This window comes from Thunnus thynnus, chromosome 9 (genome assembly GCF_963924715.1).
Source record: "Thunnus thynnus chromosome 9, fThuThy2.1, whole genome shotgun sequence".
Taxonomy (NCBI): Eukaryota; Metazoa; Chordata; class Actinopteri; order Scombriformes; family Scombridae; genus Thunnus; species Thunnus thynnus.
Genome location: NC_089525.1, coordinates 15,278,240 through 15,303,338, shown reverse-complemented (window position 1 = coordinate 15,303,338; position 25,099 = coordinate 15,278,240). Strand labels below are relative to the sequence as shown.

Sequence of the window (25,099 nt, the reverse complement as noted above, 5' to 3'; positions counted from 1 at the left end):
GTGGAGTCCCAGAATAAGCATAATAGGTCCCCTTTAACATATCTGTCTCTCTCTCTGTCTTCATCCAGCTACAGCCAGGAGGAGTGAGACTCAGGCTCTGATGTCAGAGTTGAAGATCATGAGTCACCTGGGTCCTCACCTCAACATTGTGAACTTGCTGGGAGCTTGCACCAAACATGGTGGGCATCATTATAGCATTATAGTTTGTTTATGTATTAACAGTCCCTGATATTAGTGGAGAGGAGCATAAAAAGGGAGAAGAGCACTTTCTTCACAGGAAATGCCACTGATGGTTTAGTTGGCTGGAGTGCCTACTTTGTAAAGGCAACATATGGGGGCTCAGGCATGTTTGTTACATGTTTTAATCTCCATTTCTTTTGTTCTTTGAATCATAAGACATATCTGCCATCAAAATTACCTCTAAAATGGAAAAATTAAAAGAAAATGTGACATTCGCTTATTTCTGACCTACTACTGAGATTCATCTCTGAAGTGTCAAATCAAAAAGCTACAGTTATAAATTTGTATATGTTAGTATGTGTATATATACTGGTCGTATATATATATGGAGACAGAGTATATAATGTGTTTCCAAGTTAAATTGCTTAATCTCTTTAAGTGTTTTCTAGATTATGCAAGTTGAGTAGTTGAGTGTTGGCACTCACTTCAAAGTTACAATGTGCAGAGTTGTTATGTTTGTGCAATAGAGAGCTATTTTGACAATTTAACATATTGTACTATTTAAAAATGCCAGCCAATAATGAGACCAAATGCCCACAGCCTGTATGAACAGTTCATAGTGTATAAAATAGATTTTGTTCGTTTTTCTTCAGATAGAACAACAGACATTTTATTTGCACAGAAGCAAGTAAAAATGTGGTTTCAGAGGTTGACAAAGAAAGAGGGATGGGTGGTTCACCACTGACATTAACATTTTGTTGAAATGCTGCTCAATAAATACTATTTAGACTGGAAACACTTAGTTCCTTGTCTCATCAAATGATAAATGTCTGCCCCACATCATGCACATCTATGCATGATTCAGACCTTTAATTACATTTTTATTTATTAGCCACTGTAGTATAAATGTCAGTTATACATTTAATAGCACCACTAGTAGCAATTACTTATATTTTACAAAACCTTGTTTAAGTCTTTAACTTTTATAAAAAAGAACATTGTCAACAAAACAAATATATAACTAGGGTGTTCAAAAATTATCCCTTTACTACTAACAATATGTAAACATGTCAGAATATATAATCTCTGCTTAACACCTTACATGACATAACATGTTTTAAATGAATTATTCATGAAATTAATTGATTGACTAATCTTGAACATTTAACAAAAATGTAGACACATTTAATAATTAACAATTAACTCTTTATTCATTTTAATTATTATAAAGGCTTTCCTGAATATTAAACTCAAGAGAACCTGCACATTCCATTGTTTTATCCATTTTTGGTAAATCCTAAATTTCATTTCATCTTCCTCGCTCCTTGTGATCCACCAATTAGGTCCTCTTTACCTGGTGACTGAGTACTGTCGCTATGGTGACCTGGTGGACTACCTGCACAGGAACAAGCACACCTTCCTGCAGTACTACGCAGAGAAGAACCAAGACGACAGCTGCCTTATCTCAGCAGGAAGCACTCCGCTCAGCCAGAGGAAAGGGTGAGAAGAGCAAATAAGACAAAACTGCACAAAATCTCCTTTCAGAGCTGCACAAAGGAACATTTTGTATAGTGCGAGTTGGTGGGGGCGGGGGGGTTGTCTCTCTGCTGCCACATACCAACAGATTTCTTTTGGATATGAAGTTTTATATGATAAAGGACCGTGAATAAATATGGTATTAGGTCAGTGCATTCCATGTTTTTACACTCTATGTATCTCCACAGCTATGTGTCTTTCGGAAGTGAGAGTGATGGAGGATACATGGACATGAGTAAAGATGAGCCCTCAGTCTACGTGCCCATGCAGGAGCAAATAGACACCATCAAGTATGCAGACATCCAGCCCTCTCCATATGAGTCACCCTACCAGCAGGACCTCTACCAGGAACAAGGTTTGATTTGAGCCACATGTGTGTCAATCTTGATATAAGTCTGTAGACTCTCTCGAGTGTTGACGATAATTAATTTTCCAGTGTTGTAAATGAAAATAAGTATGAAGAATTCAGCACGGTGAGCACAAGAAACAAAGCAGGATAAGATAAACTCGATGTACAGTATGATGTGAAGCCAACCAGTAAACCATCTGCCTGCTAGACACGTGGTCACTAAGGAGGAACTCTGGAAAAATCTGTATTTATGTGTGAAAATACTATTTCAATGATTGAGCTTGACATAGCCCAATTCATGAATTGTTGAATTGTTTTAGCTTCATAAATCAATGAATACAGTTTTCTTTTTGATCAAAGAGCATAGAGAATGAACAGACAAATGTTAGAGCATATAAAGGGCATGAGCTTCATTTCAACCCATGCAGTCACAGGACAGCTGGAGTTCCCCCAACAACAAGACAATGTCTTCATTCATGAGTCGCTCCTCACCTTCTCCTCTTCTCCTGATTTTTGTCTCACCTTATCATTGTGTTTAGTTGGCGGCAGATTGGACCTGGTCATCAGCGATTCTTCCACGCTCACCTACGATGATCTGCTGGGCTTCAGCTACCAAGTGGCAAAGGGGATGGAGTTCCTCGCCTCCAAGAATGTAGGATATTTAAAATAATCTTCCAAACTATTTAGCTGGTTACTCAAACCTGTAGATTCGGCAAATTTGTTCAATTTAAAGGAATAGTTAGACAATTTGAGAAATAGCCTGATTTGCTGTCTTGCCGAGAGTTAGATGAGAAGATACCACTTCTCACTCAACAGGAGACAGTTAGCTTAACTTAGCATAATGTCAGGAAACAAGTGCAAACAGCTCTGCAAAAAGGTGAAAAAAAAAATCTGCCTAACACAACCTGTAACACTCACTTATTAGCACAAAGGCAAAGCCAAGAAATAGTCATATCATTCCTTGAATAACGGGTGTGATTTTATTTTGTTCCACTTTATTCCACAACAGTGCGTTCATCGTGACCTCGCTGCCAGGAACGTGTTGATCTGTGAGGGCAAACTGGTGAAGATCTGCGACTTTGGCCTGGCCAGAGACATCATGCATGATTCCAACTACATCTCCAAAGGCAGCGTGAGTAGCAATCATGCACAGATTAAGGATTAAAAAACCTTTTAAACAATAAGCAGTTGTATAGCAGCTCTCTGACCACGCCTTTAGTTGTTTGGGAAGGATCCACTTTAAATTTTTGATTAGATCTAGCTCATGTTTTTGTTGAGTTTGAGAGATAAATGAATATAAGGTCATGTATATAATAAAATGCATAAAGTCTTATCTAGAAACTGAACTAAAACAAAAAATGGCACTGGAATCTTTTAAGGGATGTTACAAAAAGCAGGTCAGAGCATGAGCCAAGGTAAAATTTATTAACAAAAATATAAAAGAAACAGAGGCAAAAATGAACCCTGGGAAAGTCAACAAATAACTTAAGCAAAAGCAAGCAAACAACTAAAATCTGCAGCCTCACAGAAAGCTGCCCTACTGACCACTGAATAGCATTTTACCTTCTCCTCCGCAACTAACTGGAACCTACCACCTGCTCAGGTAAGTATGGGGGGAGCTACACAGACACTAGGCTTTCAAAGCATATTGAACACAACACAATTATAATGACTGAATTTTTCTGTTAATGCTGACAATCACAGTCTACTTATAAGTACACAAACAGTTCATAAGTGCACCAAGTTCAACCAAATGTCATTTACTTCAGAACAGTTTTACATATCTTCCCACATCCTAACAATTAACAGTCCCTCACAGCTAAGAGGCCTTAATGATGCAAACCTATTTCCACTCTCCGTGATTGAACAGCTGACCCCCACCGACACAGACAGAACACCTGTAAGAACATACAGACCCTTCAAACAGATCATAAACCTGTAAACTCAGATAAACCAAACATATCAGTCAATTTATTCACTTATTAAAAAACCCGGACAAAAAACGGACAAATTAATGGAATCATTGACTGAAAATAATGATGATTTAACTCACCAAACAATGATAACTTTGGAGAACAGGGTCTAGTGAAAAGGGAGAGGAGTAGCCTTTTCACAATGTATTGATTCTATTGATATATGTGCTTCATTGGAATTGCATAGATGATTGTTTAAAATAAATCGTAGCTAAATAACAGTGCAAAAAGGATCCGTAAGTGGATCTGCAGTGGTTGCAAAAAAAAAAAAGCAACAAAAAAAAAAACTGCAGTCTTGACTGTTATAACCCTGTTGACTATCTCACTTTTCAAAATGAAATTTTCTCACACAGTGTGTTTTTCCTTCATTCAGACCTTCCTGCCCCTGAAGTGGATGGCACCAGAAAGTATTTTCCATAATTTGTACACAACCCTGAGCGATGTGTGGTCATACGGCATCCTTCTTTGGGAAATTTTCACACTGGGTGAGTCCAAAAAACAAACACGCACGCACGCACACACCCACACACACACACACACACTCTGACCATAACCACTACTTGCCCAACCCTAAACTTAACCACTGACCTAAAAATCATTTTTTCCCAATTGATCCCAATTAATTGGTCTTTGGTATGAAATGTGTCCCCGAAAGTAGGCTAAATCAGACCACAGACACACACACGCAGATGGCTCATGTAGGTCACACTGAACTTAATGAGCCTCACCTCTTGTATTAATGTGCTTCATGAAGTCAACACTCCTTGACTCCTCCTTAACTCTTCTGGCAGACTGTAAATTATGAAAACATGTTTCCAGGTGTCTAAAATGACAACAAATAAAAATATGATACAAGACTATAGCAAATTTCAAATTCCATGTCTGATTGCATGTGCACATCAGTTTGTTTGAAGACTCATATGAGGTCTAAATCATATTAGGCACAGTCAAGCTTTGAAATCAGTATTTCCTTGCTGAGGGTATTGTGAGCGTCTTCTTTTTTTTTTTTTTTTTTTTTTTTTTTTAAAAAAACTTCCCACGATTTTTTGAAACTACCGTGACAACAAAGGAGACAGTTTATAGCATATGCAGCGCAAGCCTGAGTGGTGGCAAACAAACTCACAATTCAGCCTCTGTAAGTGATAACCAAAGATTCTCTGTATTTTCCGGCCTCAATCTGACATTCATTGGACTTTTCAGATCCATCTTGCTCTAAGATCTGGGCCATTGCACAACAAATGTGATTCAAATAATCAGTCAGTGCTGTTCTTCTTGGAGAATAAATGAATCCATTTAAGATGTTAAATATTTTGTTATTTCTATTAAGGAATAGTTTTTAGTGTGCATGACCTAAGATGTCTTGTTTACTTTAGATGTAGATCAAGTTCAGGTTTCCAGTCTGTTCATGACTTCAGATTTCTAGATTAGCTTCTAAATGATTTGAAACGCTTTATGCAGGAGGAACGCCCTACCCCGATCTGCCCATGAATGAGTTGTTCTACAGCGCTTTGAAGAGAGGCTACCGAATGACAAAACCCGCCCACGCCTCCGATGAAGTGTGAGTGTCACTGTCACCTCAGTTAACGTTACCTCTCCGATAACTCATGACATGGAAATGAAGAATACGAAATAAAATTAATTTATGTCATTTATGTTGCAGTTATGAAATCATGAAGAAGTGCTGGGATGAGAAGTTCGAGAAGAGGCCTGAGTTCTCCTTTCTTGTGCACAGCGTGGGGAATATGCTGACGGAAAGCTACAAAAAGGTGCTTTAACGCTCTCATTTACACTCTACTACATCTATACTGCATATTCCTGATCTTTAAGTGCTACTTCATCTTTGGGTGATGTTATCTCATTCATTCAGTAATTCATTTATTCACTCATTAACTCACTCACTCACAGTTAGCTTATCTGCCCCCCAGTGGCTGATTAAAGGCCTACAGTCATTGAGACACAGTATATTTACTCAAGTACTGCATTTAAGTATAATTTTAAGGTCCTTGTACATAGTATTTCCATTTTATGCTACTTTATACTTCTACTTGATTATATTTCAGATGGAAATATTGTACTTTTGATACCACTAAATTTATTTGACAGTTGTAGTTACGTTGCAGGTTCAGATTTTTCATACAAAACACATGATCAATGAATAAATGATGATGCATTTTTATAGATTAAACCTCTCAGCAGTACATAAAATGGTTAGCTCCACTTCAACCAACTACAGTATTAATATGCATATTACACATTAATGCATTAGTAATGATAATCCAATGATATAATATAAATAATAATATACTCTAAATGGAGCCCCTCTGCGCAATGAGTACTTTTTAATTGATATTTTTGAAGTATATTTATAATACAGACGTATTATTAGCAACTGTGAGTAAAACTCTGAATGCAGGACTCATAAGAGAGTATTTTTACACCCTGGTATTGCTATTTTTACTTAAATAAAGGATTCGAGGACTTCATCCAGCACTGCTTGGTGCTACTTGTCTATGACACACTTGAACTTCTTAGATAACAACTTTTTTGCATTGAATGTTTAAATAGAAAGTACACAATATAGGTATGCATGTAAGTTATGTAGTTATAGTATGTACAACACAGAAATTTAAATGCTAAACAAATAGAAGTCAATAAATGCAAAAACAAATAGAAATTTAGATACATTCACACAAAATTCTTAATTCTTTTGAAATTAAGATATAATATAGTAATATACAATCAGTAAAACAGAAAAAATCAGTAACCTTTATGATAAAGTAGATAAAGTAGATAAAGTAAATCTAGTAAATCTTTGATGTTCAACATCTCAGATCTGCACTCTGCAACCCAGACTCTTAATGATTGATTCCATATTGTTCAGATAATCAAACTATTGTCTCCTCACAACAGAGATACAGCCAAGTCAACGACAACTTCCTGAAAAGTGACCATCCGGCAGTCGCCCGCACCAAGCCCCGACTCTCCTCACCTTTTCCAATTGCCAATCCAGCTTTCGGCTCCCCCTCACCCGTCAACCTCTCCTTCCCTGCGGACCCCTATGACCAGAGCTCCAGCCCCAGAGACTTCAGACAAGAGGCAGACACACAGGAAGTCATAACTTCATACAATGAGTACATCATCCCCATCCCAGACCCTAAGCCAGAGGAAGCCTTCACTGAGGAAAGTCCTGCAAGGTACAGAACCGCTTGCAGATGCCTGCTAAATGCTGGGGTTGCAAGAAATATGAGGATGTATTTGCTTAACAAGACTAGTTTCTTTTTCCACCACACACCCACTCGTCCAGATGTTGAGCTGAGACAATAGCTGTATTATGGAGGGAGGTACAGAGTCATGTTTTTACAGCATACATAAACACGCAACCAAGTAAAATTGTCTTTGAAGGCCAAACCAATTATTTTAAAGTTTTTTGGAGGGACATTTAATGCCTTTATTAGATAGCACCAGTAAAGTAAATTGAATTGGATTGAAAGTGATGACAGGAAATGAAAGAGAGAAGCAACAAAAGTCCCAATCCCCAAACCACAGGGGCGACCCCAAATACATTTATGAGCATGTACAGTAAATTTAAAGTATATTCACATATAGTATATAATCAAATAATTGTTTTTTTTTTAATAATCCATAATTAACATGGATTTAGTTGTTGTTTAATTATATGTTTTTAAAACCCTGCCAATCAAGTTGAGAGTGATGAATGTTTTTGAATTTTGGCACCACAGTGATTCTTTTGGGTACATTTGGATCACAGATTGCACCTTTAACATTATGGTTTGGGTTTGAGGTCTTTGGCCCCCTTGTGAGAGAAAACAGAGTAGCACTGTTGTCCAGGACCACAGACATGAATAGCTCACGGACACATCAGGCAGCATCTTAAAAATCCACTACATGGGCCAATCATGAATAAGATTATTCAATAATCCTCCCTCTAATTTTCTTTAAGGATTTTTATAGTTATGGCTAGAGCTGAAACCATTAATCAAGTAATTGATTAGTGGTAATTGATCAGCAATTATTCTGATAATCGACTAATTGTTTAAGTCTTTTTTTTTTAGCAAAATGATGTTTCACTGGTTTCAGCTTCTTAATTTTGTGGATTTGCTGCATTTGCTTTTGTGATCATAAACCGAATATATCAGGGTTTTATAGGTGAGTATTGTTCACTATTTTCTGACATTTTTTAGACTAAATAATTATTGGGTAAATTGAGAAAATTGCAAACAACAATAAAAATAAACATTAATTGCAGTTATGGCCTTTCAGAGTAAGAAAAAATTGTTTTGGTTATGTCATTTCCATGAAGGGCAATTAATGTAAGTTTTAAAAACTTTTTTTAGGATGTCATGCAGATGCTGCTTAATATCCTAAAGAAGTAAGAAGTACTGCTAGTTTTATTATTGATTACTAGAAAAAAAAAAAAAAACATCAGATGAACATGGTGGCAAATCAATTCATCCCAGTAATTTAGCGCAAGTGCAAAAGTATGCGTCAGTGCAAGAGATACACAGGGAGTACTCAACATTTAAGTTGCACTGACAGACTTCAACTGAGCATCTAGTCCAGACTTAAAGGTATAATATGTAATTATTCCACATTAAAATGTCTAAAAACAACTAGACCTGTTATATATTTTGTTGAGTTGTGTACTTACATTATCCCAAATGTTTCCAGCAATTTTCAAACCCAGAGAAATCTGTAATTTAATCAAAGTAACGGATCGTTTCATTTGGTCGCATATCAATGGCGTCATACCTCCTCTACCAAAGAGTAAACACGCACAAGATGCATACGGCGGCGCTGTGTTTGTCCGCTACAATGGCGTCTACCAAAGAGTAACTTACACACATACAAGATAATACATCAGTGTTGTGGTTGTTCCACAGAAACTGCTATAAATTGACTTTTATTCAGTTTTAAGCCACATTTTCATGATAAATTTAGGTCACTTTCAACTATATCTTTTAGCCAGAAGAAGGATTTTAGTCATTAGACGTCTGGATCTTAAGTTATCAGAGAAATAAACTGGGCAAACGTTAGCAGCAGTTCGGCTAACAGCCCCTCCAGGAAGTCCAGTGGTCACCAAACATCGTCAGAGAAATATTGATTTTTTAGGTGAAACAGCTTTAATTAGTATTTCTAACAATTTTAATCTGCGTGTACATTTGTTTTTGAAGAGGAGGAGACCTCTGCGGATAATTTGGCTCCCGGAAGAAACTGGCCAAACGTCTGGATCTAAAGTTATAAGAGAAATAAACTGAACAAATGTTAGCAGCAGCTCGGCTAACAGCCCGTACCGGATGTCCAGTGGTCGCCGTACATCATCGGAGAAACACTGATTTTTTAGGTGAAACAGCTTTATTCAGTGTTTTTACCTGTAATCACCGGGTCCGTTTGTTCTGGAGGCTCCCGATAAAAACATCCCAAATGATTAACACTGGAGTTATCCTGTCCCGATGAAGCTGGTTATTTAACAACGAAGACAACAACTACCATGATCACTTGCTACTTCACACCGTCATCACGCTTTTTTGTTATTGTTTTGATTGAGAGACCCCTAGCAGCTGAAATTACATATTGTGCGTTTAAGAGTGTGTTTGTGTGAGTGTGTAATGTACCGTATATGTTCACTGCATATTGTCCAGAGAGCAGCCAAGTGATTGATTTTATGCAAATTCACTGATGCCATTTTAATGCACATGCCAATACTTCAAGACCCTCTGAAGTGTAAAAAAGTACATGAGAGCTTGTCATAGTACACTCCATACAAGGAACTGCATTGGATATACTTTCCTAAGCCTAGAAAATACTCTAAAAATGTTTAACACAAAGAGAGAAAGATGCATAATTTCTTTAAATGTAATTAAAATGTGTTGTGTGAAGATAAGATCAGCACCACTAACAGACATTAATAACTACTGTCCACATGTTGTCTTTCTGTGACTCATATGTGACTAAGTGCACAGTGGAGTTAAGTTGTGTTTTTTTCTTCCTGAATTCAGCTCTCTTGCTCTGGAGGAGGAGACCGACTCCATGTCGCAAGACACGGCTGACACCCTTCCAGAGGAGGACAGGCTGGAGGAGACCAGCGAGAGAGACGCTCTGCTGGGCTCCTCCGGAACGCCTGAGGAGGAAGACAGCTTCCTGTAGCCACATGTAGGATCCCTGGGAATACAGTGCCCTTTTCTGGGGCTTTTTTTATAAACACGCCTGAAAAAAGGGAACATGACTAAACTAGAATGTAGCAAAATTGTGACTGAGAAGGCAATCTTTGTATTTCCACTAAGCACTCTAAAAGTTTTGCCCTTCTTTGAGTTTTTTAATTTTTTTTATCACACTTAGTACCTCTGAAACAGAACAGTTAGAAATAATGAGAATGATGTTATCATCCAATCAGTATTAGAAGCTTGCCAAGATATTAACACGGTACTCTCTTCACACTTTTATAGAATCAATTTATTGTACGTACAGATGTCTGATACAGTCTTTTTAGATTTGCTTTATTTAGTCATATTTCTGTTTTTGGCTCATTTTGTTAAATAATAAAAATCAATGATCACAAGCAGTGTAATAGTGAGAAGTGGGGGCTTCTTTTTGTAGAATAGAGTCGATATGACATATGAGTTTTATATGAGTTTTTATATAACAAAACAATAATCACAAACCATAAAGAAATATGCTCATATAAAAACCAAACACCATCCAGACAAGAACAAAATGCCTACAGACTCCCTACATATGCAGTTTTGTGAACAACAGACTCTACATGCACTGTTTTAATATGAGATATACCTTCTTTTTAGTAGAAGTTTCAGAAATCAGAAAATTTCTTCTTTTGTGAGAACAATATGAAATGTTTTTGTCTTTTGTGAATTTTGAATAGCATATTGAATTTTGAATTGTTGTTATTGTGTAGGTTTAATCCATAGTTCTGTGCCCGATTTGCACTTTATTTAGAAAAATGTGGATATTCATGATAAAGATATAAATGTACACTATGTTACAGATAAAATACAAATTAGAATCATTGAGAACTTTTTTGATTTGAATATGTGTATGTTACAGTGAATATGACACCCATTTTCTGTGATGACTCCTAAGTGAAAATAATACATACAGCGAATCACTGCCTGAGCACAAGATGGCACAAATGAGTGCTTTTGTGTAGATTGGATAGAACAGATTTTTTGTCTTGCAGCTACTGTATTGTTGCTTGCTGATATGAAGGGCTACTGTACTCAAGAAACCTAGATAGCCATATGTGTACATGTGCCTAAAAATGACACTTTTTCATCTTCTGTTATGTTGTATAACATTCACTTACACAATGTCTACTTTCAACACTTAGTTCACCATTTCCATTGTTTCCTATTGCAATTTTAAATGCACAAGATCACTGTATGACAAGCTATGGTACCAAAGCTCAACTTTACGTTGACAAATGTATTTTTATATGTGTCTTTTTGTATGTTGTAAATGTGACAATAAACGTGTACTATCGTATTATTATTGTAATTATGAATCTTTCATGAATCAGTGGTTCTCCTCTGGCTGCCCTACTCTGTCCACTTCTATTTTCTCCACTATTTTAACTTTAAAAAATATTAAAATTAAAAAACTAAAAATACTAATCCTGGTGGAAAATAGTTCCCGAGGTCCCATTAATATAAAACTAAATTACTGTCTTACACACTGAGTGATGTCCAGCTGAATTTTTCTATAACTTACTTGGATGGTTTCATGATGTAAAATCCTATCCACCATATCCACAATGACTTTTCTCCCTCTACACTCTCATGTCTCCCAGTGCCTTTCTCTGATTCCTAGGTCAGATTTCTAAGAGCCTTTTGACTTTCCTTCCCTCTCCCACGCGTCCACACTTTAACGGCTAGAAAAGCCTGGCAGCCATGGTTCAGCAGTGATGGAGATGATTAGTCTCACCTCCACGGATGTCTCGGGAGAATTGCTCCTTTCTGTGGCAAATTGGCACTGACTCATTAATTTGTTGAGCTTGATATGCTGATCCGCCTCCCCACACACTCAGCTCTCCCCACCCTCCACTTGCTGTCTGAAAGATTGCATGTTGGCTGTGTGACTTCTGTAGCGAAGAGACTGTAAACAAGCAGAAGGGAGAAGAAGGGCAGAGGCAAACAGAAAGGGAAGAGGGGACTCTTGTGTCAGCTCTGGATGCGGGAAACATCAAACCCAGGGAAGTTATTATACCCCTCTGTTAAGCTGAATACATCTTCAGGTGAGTACATTAAAAATAAACCAATAATGCTTCCACACTGTGTGATAATTCAACTGTATTTTGAGGTGTAGTGAGTTAATTTATTAGTTTTATTAACTCCCTAAATGTGATAATGAAAGGCTTACTGAAAGTGATTCATACGTTAGTCTGTTTCCTGAATTTAATGTGCACAAAAGAAGATAAGAATTATAGCAGATAGATTCTTCCTTATGGGTAAAACCACTCTGACCAGTCAGAAAAGAGAAGTTAACAAAGGACATTACTTAAAGCACAAGTACTGGAGTGTTTTTTTCTCATTTCTCTCTCCTGCATTACAGATCAGAAGAAGAGTGTTTGGTAGCACTCACACACATCAACACTCAAACTGTAGGTTTGGAGTTGATCCAGGATGCAGTCCTGCCTCACACTGCTGCTGGGGATTGTGGCCTCTGCTGCCTCAGGTAAGGCATCGGCAAACACTGTCTGTTAAAAATGCAGCTGCAGCGTATTTAGTGTCTTTTCTTTTCACTCTGGTTGTTTTTTGATGGCTGTATATAGCAGTATAAACAGAAGAATCAGACTTTAAAGTGTAATATGTAATCTGATATCCAACAATGCAAGCGAAAGATGAGCAAAGCCAAAACATGCGTGAGTGAATTATTTTATCATTTTCATACTGATTTGAAAGAAAGGACAGCCAATATGTGGTTTCAAAATTTGATGTTTTTTTTTAAAATTAAATTAAATTGCGACAAAACATCTTTTTAAAGTTGCATATTTATTTGCACCACATCTAACCAATTATTTATATAACACTCTAAAAATATCTACTCAAACATGACCTCTCGTGTGTGAAGCTCTGTGATCATATTGCACATTTATGGCATAAAACTCGTGGTCAGTGCTGCTGAGGAGCAAAAATGCTGCATCTGACTCTCTACTGTGTTTAATGAGCAGGGCAATTGTCTGCAGCATCATGAGTTTTTTTGGGGTCATTCTTGTGACATTTTCCTTTCTCTCTTTTTTGGCTGGACCGCAACAGCGGAGCCAGCCCTATAATGCAAATGTCTGTCACTGACTGAGTGAGTCACTGACTGAGTGATTAAGTTACACCATTGTTTGGCCAAAGGCTGCCAAAGCTAAGTATCCCTGAATGCATTTCACACCAACCGACAGCAATGGCGGAGGATAAGCTGCTGTAATTTTTGCTGTAGGACTGTTAATATGTCACTTTATTGAGTATTAATATTTTTTCAGGGGAGAAAGTAACCACTTAGATTCCTAATATGTAACCAAATAACACCTATTTGGAAATTTGCTCCAATGTTTTTGGAGATGTAAAGAGACACTGGTCAGGTGCCAGCCGGTCATCTCAGCTGCTAGGTGAGTGGATAGTGCCACAATTACCTACCGAAGGAGACTGTCATGTGACATTTACATAAGAAGAAATGACCTGTGTGCCATCGCCAATGTAACTTAGTGTCAATTTCCACAAGTTATTGGTAAATAAAATAAAAGCAATATAACAAATACATTTACAAATGCAAACTTTACACACATGGAACACACTGTCTTGGGGCCATTTACACTTAGCATTAATGATTAACTTGATAGTTAACACGTTAAAACTATTTTTTGGGTTGTGGGTAAGTGAAATAACAAAAAAAAAACATATAAAAAATAGCCTAAATCTTAACTCAACCCATCTCACCACAGCACCATATAGTCTACACCCAAAATCTGGTGCAATGTATTGTAAGTATTTTTAATGTTTTTCTTATGTGTACAGCACCTTGAGTTACAACTACTGTATGAAAAGTGCTATACAAATAAAGAAACTTAAGCTTACATAAAAACAAACACCTTAAAAATGCTGTGATGTCCATGTCTGATGGTACCAGGCAACATATAAATTAAAAGCCCTCTAGCATTTCTTGCACAATCCAGTCATATACTGGGTTTTGAATGGCACATACTGTGTGAGTATCAGCCGCCAGGCATCAAATTGCAGTTTTATGTATTTGCATTTGATCACATAAAAACATTTGTTGTTTGGTTTAATTATGGCTGAATGGATTAGCTTTGCTTTCTGGTGGATAACCGTATAACGTATAATTGGGGGTCATTTTGAGGCTGGACGAATAATACATTTAGATGATTGAAGAGGTATCGACTGCAGCACTTAGTCAGAATGTTCAGGACTTAAATGGTCATTGGCTTGAAACTACATCTCTCTACATTATCTTGTGCACTATGGTGAATAGAAAAATGCTGAACATGGAGTCTCAGTTCTGCTTCAAGATTTAAAACAAACCATACAAAAGCCCACAAGGAAACTATTATAACCGAAAGTGTTACATTAAATGAAAGAAACTAGCAGGTTTAGATGAAAAGTCTTCTCAGTCTCTCCAGTGTCAGTAATTTTCAAAAAAAGCTGTCCAAACCCGGGATGAAGCTTAAATGTAACGATGTGTCCAACTGAGGTCCAGATTCTCAACAAAGTTATCAAAGAGAGCACTGTTCTTCATAACTAAAATCTTTTCCCTTAGGGGTTAGGGTCTTTTTAGCAGTTTCTCCCTCAAAGATGCCTGTTTTTTCGCTACAGACAAATATTACTCCCTTTTCATGCTTATAATTCTTGAATGTGTATTTTCCCTCATTTCTGGCATTGGAAAACAGTTCCTCAGTAAAAATACAACAGTAACATTTTTGGATCTTTGGATATTTACAGTTTTTCCATCTTCTATCCTCAGTGTGGATAGAGTGTTGAGATAGCAAGACTGTAAAAAGCAGAAGCGAGAAGGATCGAGGGATGTTATTCAGGTTCAAGTATTCAATCTGTTTCCTGAATCCACCAGAATACTTCCAAAACAAATATAAATCCCAGAGCAGATGAGACAGCTCTTAGTTCTCTTAAAATGGCCAAAACAGCAACAAACTTTCGAATTTTCAAGGAGTAACACTAAGAACTTCAGCAAGTCTATTTTGACTAATTTGCTCTCACACTTTTCTTGCCATGTGTTTCCATTAATAAATATATTAATTCAGTCATATTTTCATTTCCTCTCAGTGGAATGGAGGCGTCCGGTGATCAAGTTCAACTCTAAGGTGGTGTCGAGTCCTGAGGTGGTGGTCAAACCTGGTACTTCTCTGGATCTGAGGTGTGAGGGTAATGGGCCTGTTAACTGGCAAACGAGGCTAGCCAAACACAGACGCTATGTGTCCAAGGGCAATGGGAATGTCCGCACCTTAAAGGTGGATCGTCCCTCTGCAGAATTCACTGGAACATACAAGTGTGTTTACACTGCTGGATCACAGCAGCGTGAGCTGAGCTCCTCAGTGCATGTGTACGTAAAAGGTGAGCTCAGACAAAAGACAGTCCTATTGTTTTGTGTACAGAACAGAAGAACAACTTTTCTAATTTTGTTTTGTAAGTGCTTGGATGGATCATTGTCCACACTGGTTGTACCTCTCTGTTAGTAGATTTCCTCAAATGTGTAATAATGACAATAATTCCCTTCTCCAACAGATCCAAATCGTGTGTTCTGGACCAGCAGCACGTCCCTTCAGGTAGTGAGAAAGGAGGGTGAGGTTTACCTGCTGCCCTGCCTTCTGACTGACCCATCAGCCACAGACCTGGGCCTCCGCATGGACAACGGCACCACCGTGCCACCAGGAATGAACTTCACCGTCTACCGGCACCGTGGTATTCTTATCCACAGCCTCCACCCCAGTTTCAACGCTGATTATGTCTGCACAGCCAGGGTCAACGGAGTGGAGAGGACCTCCAAGGCCTTTTCCATCAATGTCATTCAGAGTGAGAGAACTTGGTTGTTAGGAATAATTGACCACAGCTGTCATCAAGTAGTGATATTTGCACCCAATTTGACACTCATATATGATTTTCTCTTTCTCTAGAGCTTCGTTTCCCTCCATATGTCTTCTTGGAGACAGATGAGTATGTGCGAATTGTTGGGGAAAAGCTCAAGATTCGCTGCACCACACACAATCCCAACTTCAACTACAATGTCACCTGGAAATACACCACCAAATCGGTCAGTACGAGGAATTCTGGGAGTCCTCTCTTGACCATGACACTATGCATCATTTTAACTGTTCTTTCCTCTCTCATTTTTTTTTAGAAACCAACTATAGAGGAGAAGGTTCGCTCCAGTGGAGAAAACCGGCTGGACATAGAGAGCATACTGACCATCTCTGCTGTGGACCTCGCAGACACGGGGAACATTTCTTGCATCGGCACTAATGAAGCAGGGGTGAACAGTTCAACCACATACCTGCTGGTTGTAGGTGAGCCATAGACATAGCCACACCCAGCCTTTCGTGATTGTTACTAAATTGCTTTAAGCATGAAGAACTGACTAAATTAATTCTCTTGAACAGACAAGCCCTACATCCGACTGCTGCCACAGCTGTCTCCAAAGCTGGCCCACCAGGGTCTTTCAGTTGAAGTGAATGAGGGAGAAGACCTGGAGCTCAGTGTGCTCATAGAGGCGTACCCTCACATTACAGAGCACCGATGGCACACCCCAACATCTCCCAATACGTCCACACAAGAACACAAGTTCATCCGATACAACAACAGGTACAGTGTAGTCTCATATGACAGCTGATTTTGTAGACATCAATGCTTACTGTTCTGCAAAAAAATGCTAAAAAAAAACAATCAAGTGTACTATAGGAAGAGGAAGCTATTCTGGTTTCAAAATATGCTGTCGGAGCATTTTGGGTGAACCTGACAGGGAACATGAAGGTCATTATTTTTCCTCAGGTCATGAAACTGTTGCTAAAGGGAAGAGCAATGTTCTGTTTTTAATTTTGCGATGACACATAGGAACTGTCTGAATTCAAACCACAGAATTAGTCACTTCAGACTCTGTAGACATTCCTCTTTTCTCTATTTGAAGACCTTTGTTGTTCTGTTTTCTTCACTATTAGGTACCATGCAACTCTGCAGCTGAAGAGAATGAATGCCCAGGAGCAGGGCCAGTACACCTTCTACGCCAAGAGTGACTTGGCAAATGCATCCATCACATTCCAAGTCCAAATGTATCGTAAGTGGCATATTTAACACAAATCAAAGCAATAAACACATTCATGGTCGTGTAGTATAATTAGGTTTTCTTGGGTGAAAGGAACGTTTCTTCTTACTAACCTAATAATTGATGTTGGTCTTTCTTTTCCCTCATTTTCCCCTCACTGGTAGAGAGGCCTGTTGCTGTGGTGAGATGGGAAAACGTAACCACTCTAACTTGCACCTCATTTGGCTATCCTGCCCCCAGAATCGTCTGGTACCAGTGTTTTGGAATACGACCCACGTAAGTATCACTGTATAAGGAAGAGTAACAGCACGTACAATTTTACAGTGAGCAAGGGTGTAAAAGTGCAGTACCAGTGTTCATGTAAGGTTGTGTGCCTTTGTCTAACCATATATGTGTTGCAATGAGGCAGGTGCAATGAAAACACCACAGGGATGCAGATGGCGATTCCTCTCCAGGCTCCAACGGTGGAGGTCCAGAGGGAGGAGTACGGGGCTGTAGAGGTGGAGAGCGTCCTAACCGTGGGGCCGTCCAGCCGGAGGATGACTGTCGAGTGTGTGGCCTTTAACCTCGTCGGCATCAGCAGCGACACATTTGCCATGGAGGTTTCTGGTCAGTATTGGATAATTGTTCACTTTCAGGATGTGATCACAGTTCCTATCATACAGTCACATGGATGGAACTCAAACCAAATCTAATGTCTGGCTTGTAAAATTGTGTTCTCATGCTCAGCTGCTCCCTCTCTTTGGGAACTGAATATGTTATAAAACTGTGTAATCCTATTGTATGTTTTTGTGTAGCTGAACATGCATTTGCAGCCATTTTATTTGAAGCTAACTAGCAAAGTTTCAGAAGCAGGACCACACCTCAACCGCACCCCTTCCGGCAATCCCATACATACTAACCAAACCCTCTCCTCCTCTTTTGCTCTTGCATTCTGTATCCCTCCCCACCACCCTACTTTCTTCCTGTTTTCCTCTCCTTCTTCCCTCATAGGGCCCTGAGGGGGTCCGTCGCTGCCTGGGCGCCGCGACAGATTCCCCACGAAGCTTACACACAAGCAAGCTAGCGAAATTCATTCACTATTCTTCTTCAATAAATCATTCAAACGTATCTTGTTGATGGTGTGGTCCTTGCTAGTGAAAACATTTTATATATATGCTGAAAATGCAAACAAGTGTCTACACAAATTTCCACAGAGGGACATTAGGGAAATCATCTTGCATAGTACACAGTCTGTCTAGTTAAATGATGATGTATTAACACCGATCTTTCTCTGATTGCACAGACAAACTCTTCACTTCCACTTTGACTGGAGCAGCAGGCATTCTGGCCATCCTCCTTGTGCTTTTGGTTTTTCTGTTTTACAAATATAAACAGGTAAGGGATGCTTTCATTATGAAAGTAACCACTACATACAGTATGGTAGTACAAATAAAAATTGTAAAATATTTTTCAGACATCCAAATATTTCAGAGAGACATGGGTTGATATAGTGTTTTGCTGTTTTTATTTTATTAAGTTTTCTCTTATTTTCATCTTCAGAAACCAAGGTATGAAATTCGTTGGAAGATCATTGAGGCGAGAGATGGAAACAACTATACCTTCATTGACCCCACTCAGCTGCCTTACAATGAGAAGTGGGAGTTCCCACGGGACAAGCTCAAGCTCGGTATGCATCATGTTTTCCAAAATTGACTCAAATGCTCACATATTGGATTACTTGCCATTTTTAGTACATTAGAAATGTATTAGATTATAAGGTTATTAGATACGAATAGAATATTAGATATAATCACATAATATAATTAATAAAAATCAACTAGAGGACATAAAATGTACTGATTTCCATTAAACTCAAAATACCTTCTCAAATTTTCCGTCCATCCAGGGAAGATCTTGGGTGCTGGAGCTTTTGGGAAGGTCGTTGAGGCCACAGCCTACGGTCTGGGAAAGGAAGACAATGTGATGCGTGTGGCTGTGAAAATGTTAAAAGGTAAGTTGATGTCAAGACCTTCGATTTAACAGAGAGAACATTGTTTACATGGGCATGACTGGCAAATCTGAGAATGTTCCGGAAAACGTGAAAAATATGTCTGATTTAGGCATCACTCGGTTCAAAATCCTAAAACATTTATTTCACGTGATCAGGTAGGATGATAGTATGATGACAATCTGTGTTGTGTGTCTCTGCAGCCAGCGCCCATTCAGATGAGAGAGAAGCTCTGATGTCAGAACTGAAGATCCTGAGCCACCTAGGACACCACAAGAACATTGTCAATCTACTGGGAGCCTGCACCTACGGAGGTAAGCATTTAGTTTTCCTGTATCATCTTTGGTGAAATTCTTGTAAAAAAAAAACTTTATGAAAGTTCGCGGTTATGCAGGTCATGGGAAATCTAGTATAACGAAGCAATTTGCATGTAAACACGTTTTCTTTGTTTCAAGGGTCATAACATGGTGTGTTTCCTCATCAGGACCCGTGCTTGTGATCACGGAGTACTGCATTCTCGGCGACCTCCTGAACTTCCTTCGCCAGAAGGCAGAGACGTTTGTGAACTTTGTTATGAATATGCCTGACATCATGGAGAAGTCGAATGACTACAAGAACATCTGCAATCAGAAACAGTTCATTAGAAGGTACATCACCAAACATGTGAAGTCCAAAGCATCCACTCACTGTTCATTGTCTCTTCTGACATCTGTCTCTCTTTGCTCTTTTCATCCAACAGTGACAGCGGGATCTCTAGTGCATCCTCCAGCAGCTACTTAGAGATGAGACCCAGCCAGCTGCCAAACATGGAATCAACTCCAGGTAAAATGATTTTTGATCCAATCTAAGTTTCATTTAAACAAATGAATTTAGTATGCAGTACTGTGCTAATGAAAAGCATTTATCTCTGTCTGAATCATGCCTAGACTCTGTGTGTGAGGAGACTGGTGACTGGCCGCTGGACATTGACGATTTGCTGAGGTTTTCCTTTCAAGTGGCTCAAGGACTTGACTTTCTGGCTGCCAAAAATGTGAGTGGTACCACCAGTATAAAGCTCTAAGTGCACTAACATCTAAATTGTGAAACACTAGAGAAGCTACTCTATCATCCCTAGAGAGGGAACCATCAGACTTAAGAAAAAAGCAACCAGATCCGCATGAAAAAGTATTGCTTTTCATAAGGGAAGGGTGTGAAATCTGTTCGTGAGGAGGTGATGAGGGGTATTTCCCATAATGAGGGGGTGAAGAGGGGTATTTCCCAAGTAAATTCTTCGAATTTACTTGTTGTCATAGTTTGACATTGTATTTGATCATAATTCTTTACGCATCATCAAGACACACTCCATCGACAGATGTTATTGTCTTTTATGGTGCAAGACTTTACAACCAAAAACAAATTGTGCGCCTGTGTGCAGTGTATTCACAGAGACGTGGCTGCTAGGAACGTCCTCTTGACCGACCACCGAATTGCCAAGATTTGTGACTTTGGTTTGGCACGTGACATCATGAATGACTCGAACTACGTGGTAAAGGGCAATGTAAGTAACATGACAAAAAATAAACTATACCACTGTAAGATGAACATTTACATTTAGCTAAATTAAAGACTAGATAGAAAAACACTTTTTTTTTTTTTTACAACTTTTCACTTTGTGTTTGAAGGCACGTCTGCCAGTGAAGTGGATGGCCCCAGAGAGTATTTTTGACTGTGTGTACACCGTCCAGAGTGACGTCTGGTCATATGGCATCCTCCTGTGGGAGATATTCTCTCTAGGTGAGGAGATAAACCCAATGTCCTCTACATTTACTCAAATTTATTCCATGATTTACTCTCTAAAATAACATTATTCTCTATCAGGTAAGAGCCCTTACCCCAGTATGGCTGTGGACTCAAGGTTCTACAAGATGGTGAAACGTGGCTACCAAATGTCTCAACCAGACTTTGCTCCACCTGAGATGTAAGCTTCATACTTCAGCAATTTATAGCCTGGTTCATACAAAGGATGGATCGCTGCTGCTTTTTGCCCACATCCCTTTTTGTGAACATTTCCAGCCAATGTTACTCTACTTAGTGTCACCTGATTATCAGATGAGTTTTACTGGAGTATCAAATGACTATCAGCTGGGTTTTTACAATTGACTCAATAGTATTAGGTTTCTTATTATCGGCTGGTAAAATGGTAGCACTCAACTTCTCAGACTAGTGGTTGTGTTAGCAGCTGCTAACATGCAGTAACTATTAACTAGTAGCATTTAAGTTGATAAATATTAACAATGCCTGATTTATAAAGATAGCTGATACTAAGTTGACTTTAACACTGCACAGTTCAAATAGCATGCTTCCCAAATGTTCATCATGACTGAACAAAGATCCCTTTTTTCTTTCCCAGTCTTCCACCCTATCTGACATCTGAAATAACTGACACATGAGGTAACCTCATGAAGTACTTCCATTATTCCTCTTTTTAATTTACTTGCTTTGGGTTATCTCCTAACCCCAAACTCAAAACTTAACAAGCCACCGAAATGAGAAAATAAAGAGAGTGTTTTTCCCAGTATCTCAGAGGGCCCTAACATCTGTGTGTGCTGATTTGGCGTGGCTGTCACACCACCCGGAATAACTGTGCTGTGGAAACGGAGAGGGACTGAATCTGAGTCAGGGCCCAATCATCTGTTGTTCTGCTGTGAGTCAGGCCTCAGTTCTGCCTGTTAGCCACATGATCTCAAAGCTAGGAACCCATGTAACTGCTATTTCACGGCAGCAAAATGAGACTGGAGGGGCAGGGGTTCTTATGAACAAGTCTCTCTTATTAAACTGCGTCACCACCTCCATAAGCCTTTCCTTATTTGTCTGATTTGGCTTTATACAGTTTTTACACCACAAACTTTAAGCGGTTTTCAGTGAAATACAGTCGAATGTAAAGACCTGAAAATGCAGCAAACAATGAGGGCACTCTTTCTTAAACACATCTGTTTGCTATCAGCTTTACTAAAGCATGTTTCGCTTCTGTTTCAGCTACATGATCATGAAGATGTGCTGGAATCTGGAGCCTACAGAACGTCCAACTTTCAGCAAGATCAGTCAGATGATAGAAAGATTACTTGGGGACCAACCTGAGCAGGAGCAGGTGAGTTGTACTGTATGCAGCAGCCTGTAAAGGCTCCAGTCCGACTTTGCCAAAAGTATGCAATGAACAAAGCATGTGATGCTTCAGCAAAGATGTCCTCAGGAAACCCTCTTTTTTTTCTCTTCTCCCAAAGAGACAACACAGATTTAGCTGTGCTGTCAAACCAATTAAATTAACTGGATTTTTTTTTTAGATAAAATCTTATTTGGGTGTTGCTCCCAAGAGGAGTTACACACAGCTTTTAAAAAGTGATGCAGTTTCTAAAAACAGAAAAATCCTCTGCCACATATTAAATGAGGAACAGCGACTGATGCTGTAGATACACATATTGTTTGAATGAAAGGATTATTTCACTCATCACACCATTGTATTAAGAACAGATAGAGATTTTGGCTTTCTTGGATCAAGTTTCACCATCATAATTATGTTTTTCCACAGCTAATTTACCAGAATGTGCAGCAGCAGGTCACAGAGGGTGAAGTGTGTGATGAGCCCAAGTGCTGCGACGGCCCCTGTGACCAGTCTTGTGACCACGAGGAAGAGGGGCAGCCTCTGATGAAGACCAACAACTACCAGTTTTGTTGAAAGCCGTAGCTACCAATCAATCGATAAAGCAATCACTCATTAACAAACATCAGGAAAGTGGGATCAGCTGTAGTTCATGGGCCAAAGCGCGCCACAGCTTCTTCTTCTTCTTGTGCCGGACAGTCGCAGAGAATCGACTTCACAGCTATTTTTTGCCTGCCGTGCCTGCTCCCCAGACAGACAAGCAGCTGCAGCAAGCATGTGACTTGCTTCTTTGCAGACCATGACTAGAAATTGCCACGTCTAACATCGACTGCAGGCACGAAAGGAGGAAACATGTCAACAAACCAAACAAGCATCCAAAGCTGTAGGCCTACCTTATCATAAACTACTTACTCCCCCATGGACTGTTTATCATTCTTTCCATTTTGAGGTATCTGTATATGATTTGCCAGAAATAATCTGTTAGAGCATATCCAGAGGAGTTTGTCCTTAATTACATATTGTACACTATGTTTATTATTATTTTTTTATTACTGCCCTTGAGAGTGAATGTCATGTTTTTGTAGCGTTTTCAGTCACTTTTGTCAGCAGGTTCACTTCCTTTTCATCATTTTATCGCATGTAAGGTTTCTCAGAGGAAGCAAACCCAGCAGTCACAAACACTGGACCCGAAACTAAGCGAGCAACTCATATTTATGTGTTGCAGCCAAGTTAGGTTTTATTCTCTGATCACTGTAATTGAATATCCAAACAGTGCGAGTGTTTTTTCCCCGGGTTTAAACATGCTAAATTGAGCGTGGAGAAGGCAAAGAATCATCATGTTGTTTTCCTCTCTGCGCTTTGGTCACAGCTGTATTTCTTGTGACACACTTAGAGTATCTGTCAGTTGGTGGTGGCAACATGTGATTGTTCCACTTCAAACTAATTAATTATCCAGTGTTCCGTGTGATTTAGGAGCAGGGAATACAACTGAACTGAGCAGGGAAATCTGTGGATCAGTTATGGATCAGATGAACAATGTTTCATGTTTGACAATGTGAAAGTTTTTTTTTTGTTTTTTTTTTGCGTGGCACAATTTAATCTTTTCAATTCCTGTAGCGTTAGACGAATGTTAGGATGTAAGCTTCACTGATGTCTATATGTAGCAGTCAGCCTACACTGCCAACTGTATGAAAATGTTAGAATAACATATAAGCTATGTGAGAGATAAAGACTGCAAATATGTGTGACTTCAGGCATTTCAAATGTGCTTGCACCTGAATGAAACACGAGTGAGATGTCTAATAATGTATATATCTCATGATGTAAATCAAGAATTATCTTTATTTTCGCTGAAATGTTGTAGAGTAGTAAATCAGTGTTTCATACATGTGTGTTTTCGTGCAAATGAGACAATCAATGCAAAAGCTGCAAATTAAATCACTGTAAAACTGCAGAGGCGTTGAATAAAGCTTTACCATTGAAACTCCAGATTCCAATGTAAAGTTTATATGAATATATACTGCTGGATTATGATGTGTTAGACATGTATAACTTACTTTGTTCCCCTCTCTCTCCACTTCCTATTTCTTATTGGATAATGTCCAATCTGCATTTCCTCTGTGAAATTTCCCACAGTATCTGTCAACATTGCACAATTCTAAAATCGGATTAGGGAAGTATTCATCTCACCACTGACAGTACAGAAAATCTAAAGGCTTTTCCTCCTTTGTGTGATTTCAGCTAACATAATATTTCTTTTTTATTAGCTCACCCGTCTTACACATTTGTTTTTACTTTATGAGGTTTTTCTGAAGTAAATTCTGTCTTTGTTCCATTGTCTATCATGAAACTGAGATATTATTGGATCTGAGTAAAGCATAACAATCTTGAAAGTGCCTTGGTTGCTTTGCGCGAGTCCTGCTCTACTCTTTCCCTCAGCTGCCCTGTGTAAGACTCCTGTTTCACTTCATCTCAGAACATGTTTGTTCAAGAAAGATCCCTTGGCATTTTCTTCATCATCTTAGCAACAGCACAAACATTCTTGGTTCTTTGTGTTGATGTTTGGTCTCAATAAGCTTCTTGTTCTGCTCTGAAACACTGCGTTTTGTTTGATAGGTAATGTGCAGCTT

At 38.8% G+C, this 25,099-nt stretch overlaps 2 protein-coding genes across 2 annotated transcripts in view; both read left to right on the top strand.

The window, feature by feature from the left end:
• The window catches only part of pdgfrb (platelet-derived growth factor receptor, beta polypeptide), a 30,804-nt gene extending 19,248 nt beyond the window's left edge, over nucleotides 1-11,556 (top strand). Inside the window, exons 14-23 of the mRNA XM_067599109.1 lie at nucleotides 69-179; nucleotides 1,524-1,680; nucleotides 1,905-2,071; nucleotides 2,605-2,717; nucleotides 3,075-3,197; nucleotides 4,412-4,523; nucleotides 5,497-5,596; nucleotides 5,699-5,804; nucleotides 6,949-7,232; nucleotides 10,056-11,556. Coding sequence (XP_067455210.1) covers nucleotides 69-179; nucleotides 1,524-1,680; nucleotides 1,905-2,071; nucleotides 2,605-2,717; nucleotides 3,075-3,197; nucleotides 4,412-4,523; nucleotides 5,497-5,596; nucleotides 5,699-5,804; nucleotides 6,949-7,232; nucleotides 10,056-10,203 — 1,421 coding nt within the window. The 3' untranslated portion in view covers nucleotides 10,204-11,556. The remainder of the gene's footprint in view (nucleotides 1-68; nucleotides 180-1,523; nucleotides 1,681-1,904; nucleotides 2,072-2,604; nucleotides 2,718-3,074; nucleotides 3,198-4,411; nucleotides 4,524-5,496; nucleotides 5,597-5,698; nucleotides 5,805-6,948; nucleotides 7,233-10,055) is intronic.
• Nucleotides 11,557-12,142: 586 nt separating this feature from the next.
• csf1ra (colony stimulating factor 1 receptor, a) lies at nucleotides 12,143-24,458 on the top strand. The gene is made up of 22 exons (XM_067599110.1): nucleotides 12,143-12,304; nucleotides 12,622-12,744; nucleotides 15,354-15,641; nucleotides 15,813-16,100; nucleotides 16,202-16,338; nucleotides 16,426-16,591; nucleotides 16,685-16,886; nucleotides 17,240-17,355; nucleotides 17,508-17,619; nucleotides 17,753-17,952; nucleotides 18,629-18,720; nucleotides 18,886-19,012; nucleotides 19,232-19,336; nucleotides 19,537-19,647; nucleotides 19,818-19,980; nucleotides 20,073-20,155; nucleotides 20,260-20,363; nucleotides 20,748-20,870; nucleotides 20,995-21,106; nucleotides 21,191-21,290; nucleotides 22,349-22,460; nucleotides 22,899-24,458. Exons 2-22 carry the CDS (start codon nucleotides 12,693-12,695, stop codon nucleotides 23,043-23,045), a joined length of 2,940 nt encoding a protein of 979 aa, XP_067455211.1. The 5' UTR covers nucleotides 12,143-12,304; nucleotides 12,622-12,692; the 3' UTR covers nucleotides 23,046-24,458.
• Nucleotides 24,459-25,099: the final 641 nt, after the last annotated feature.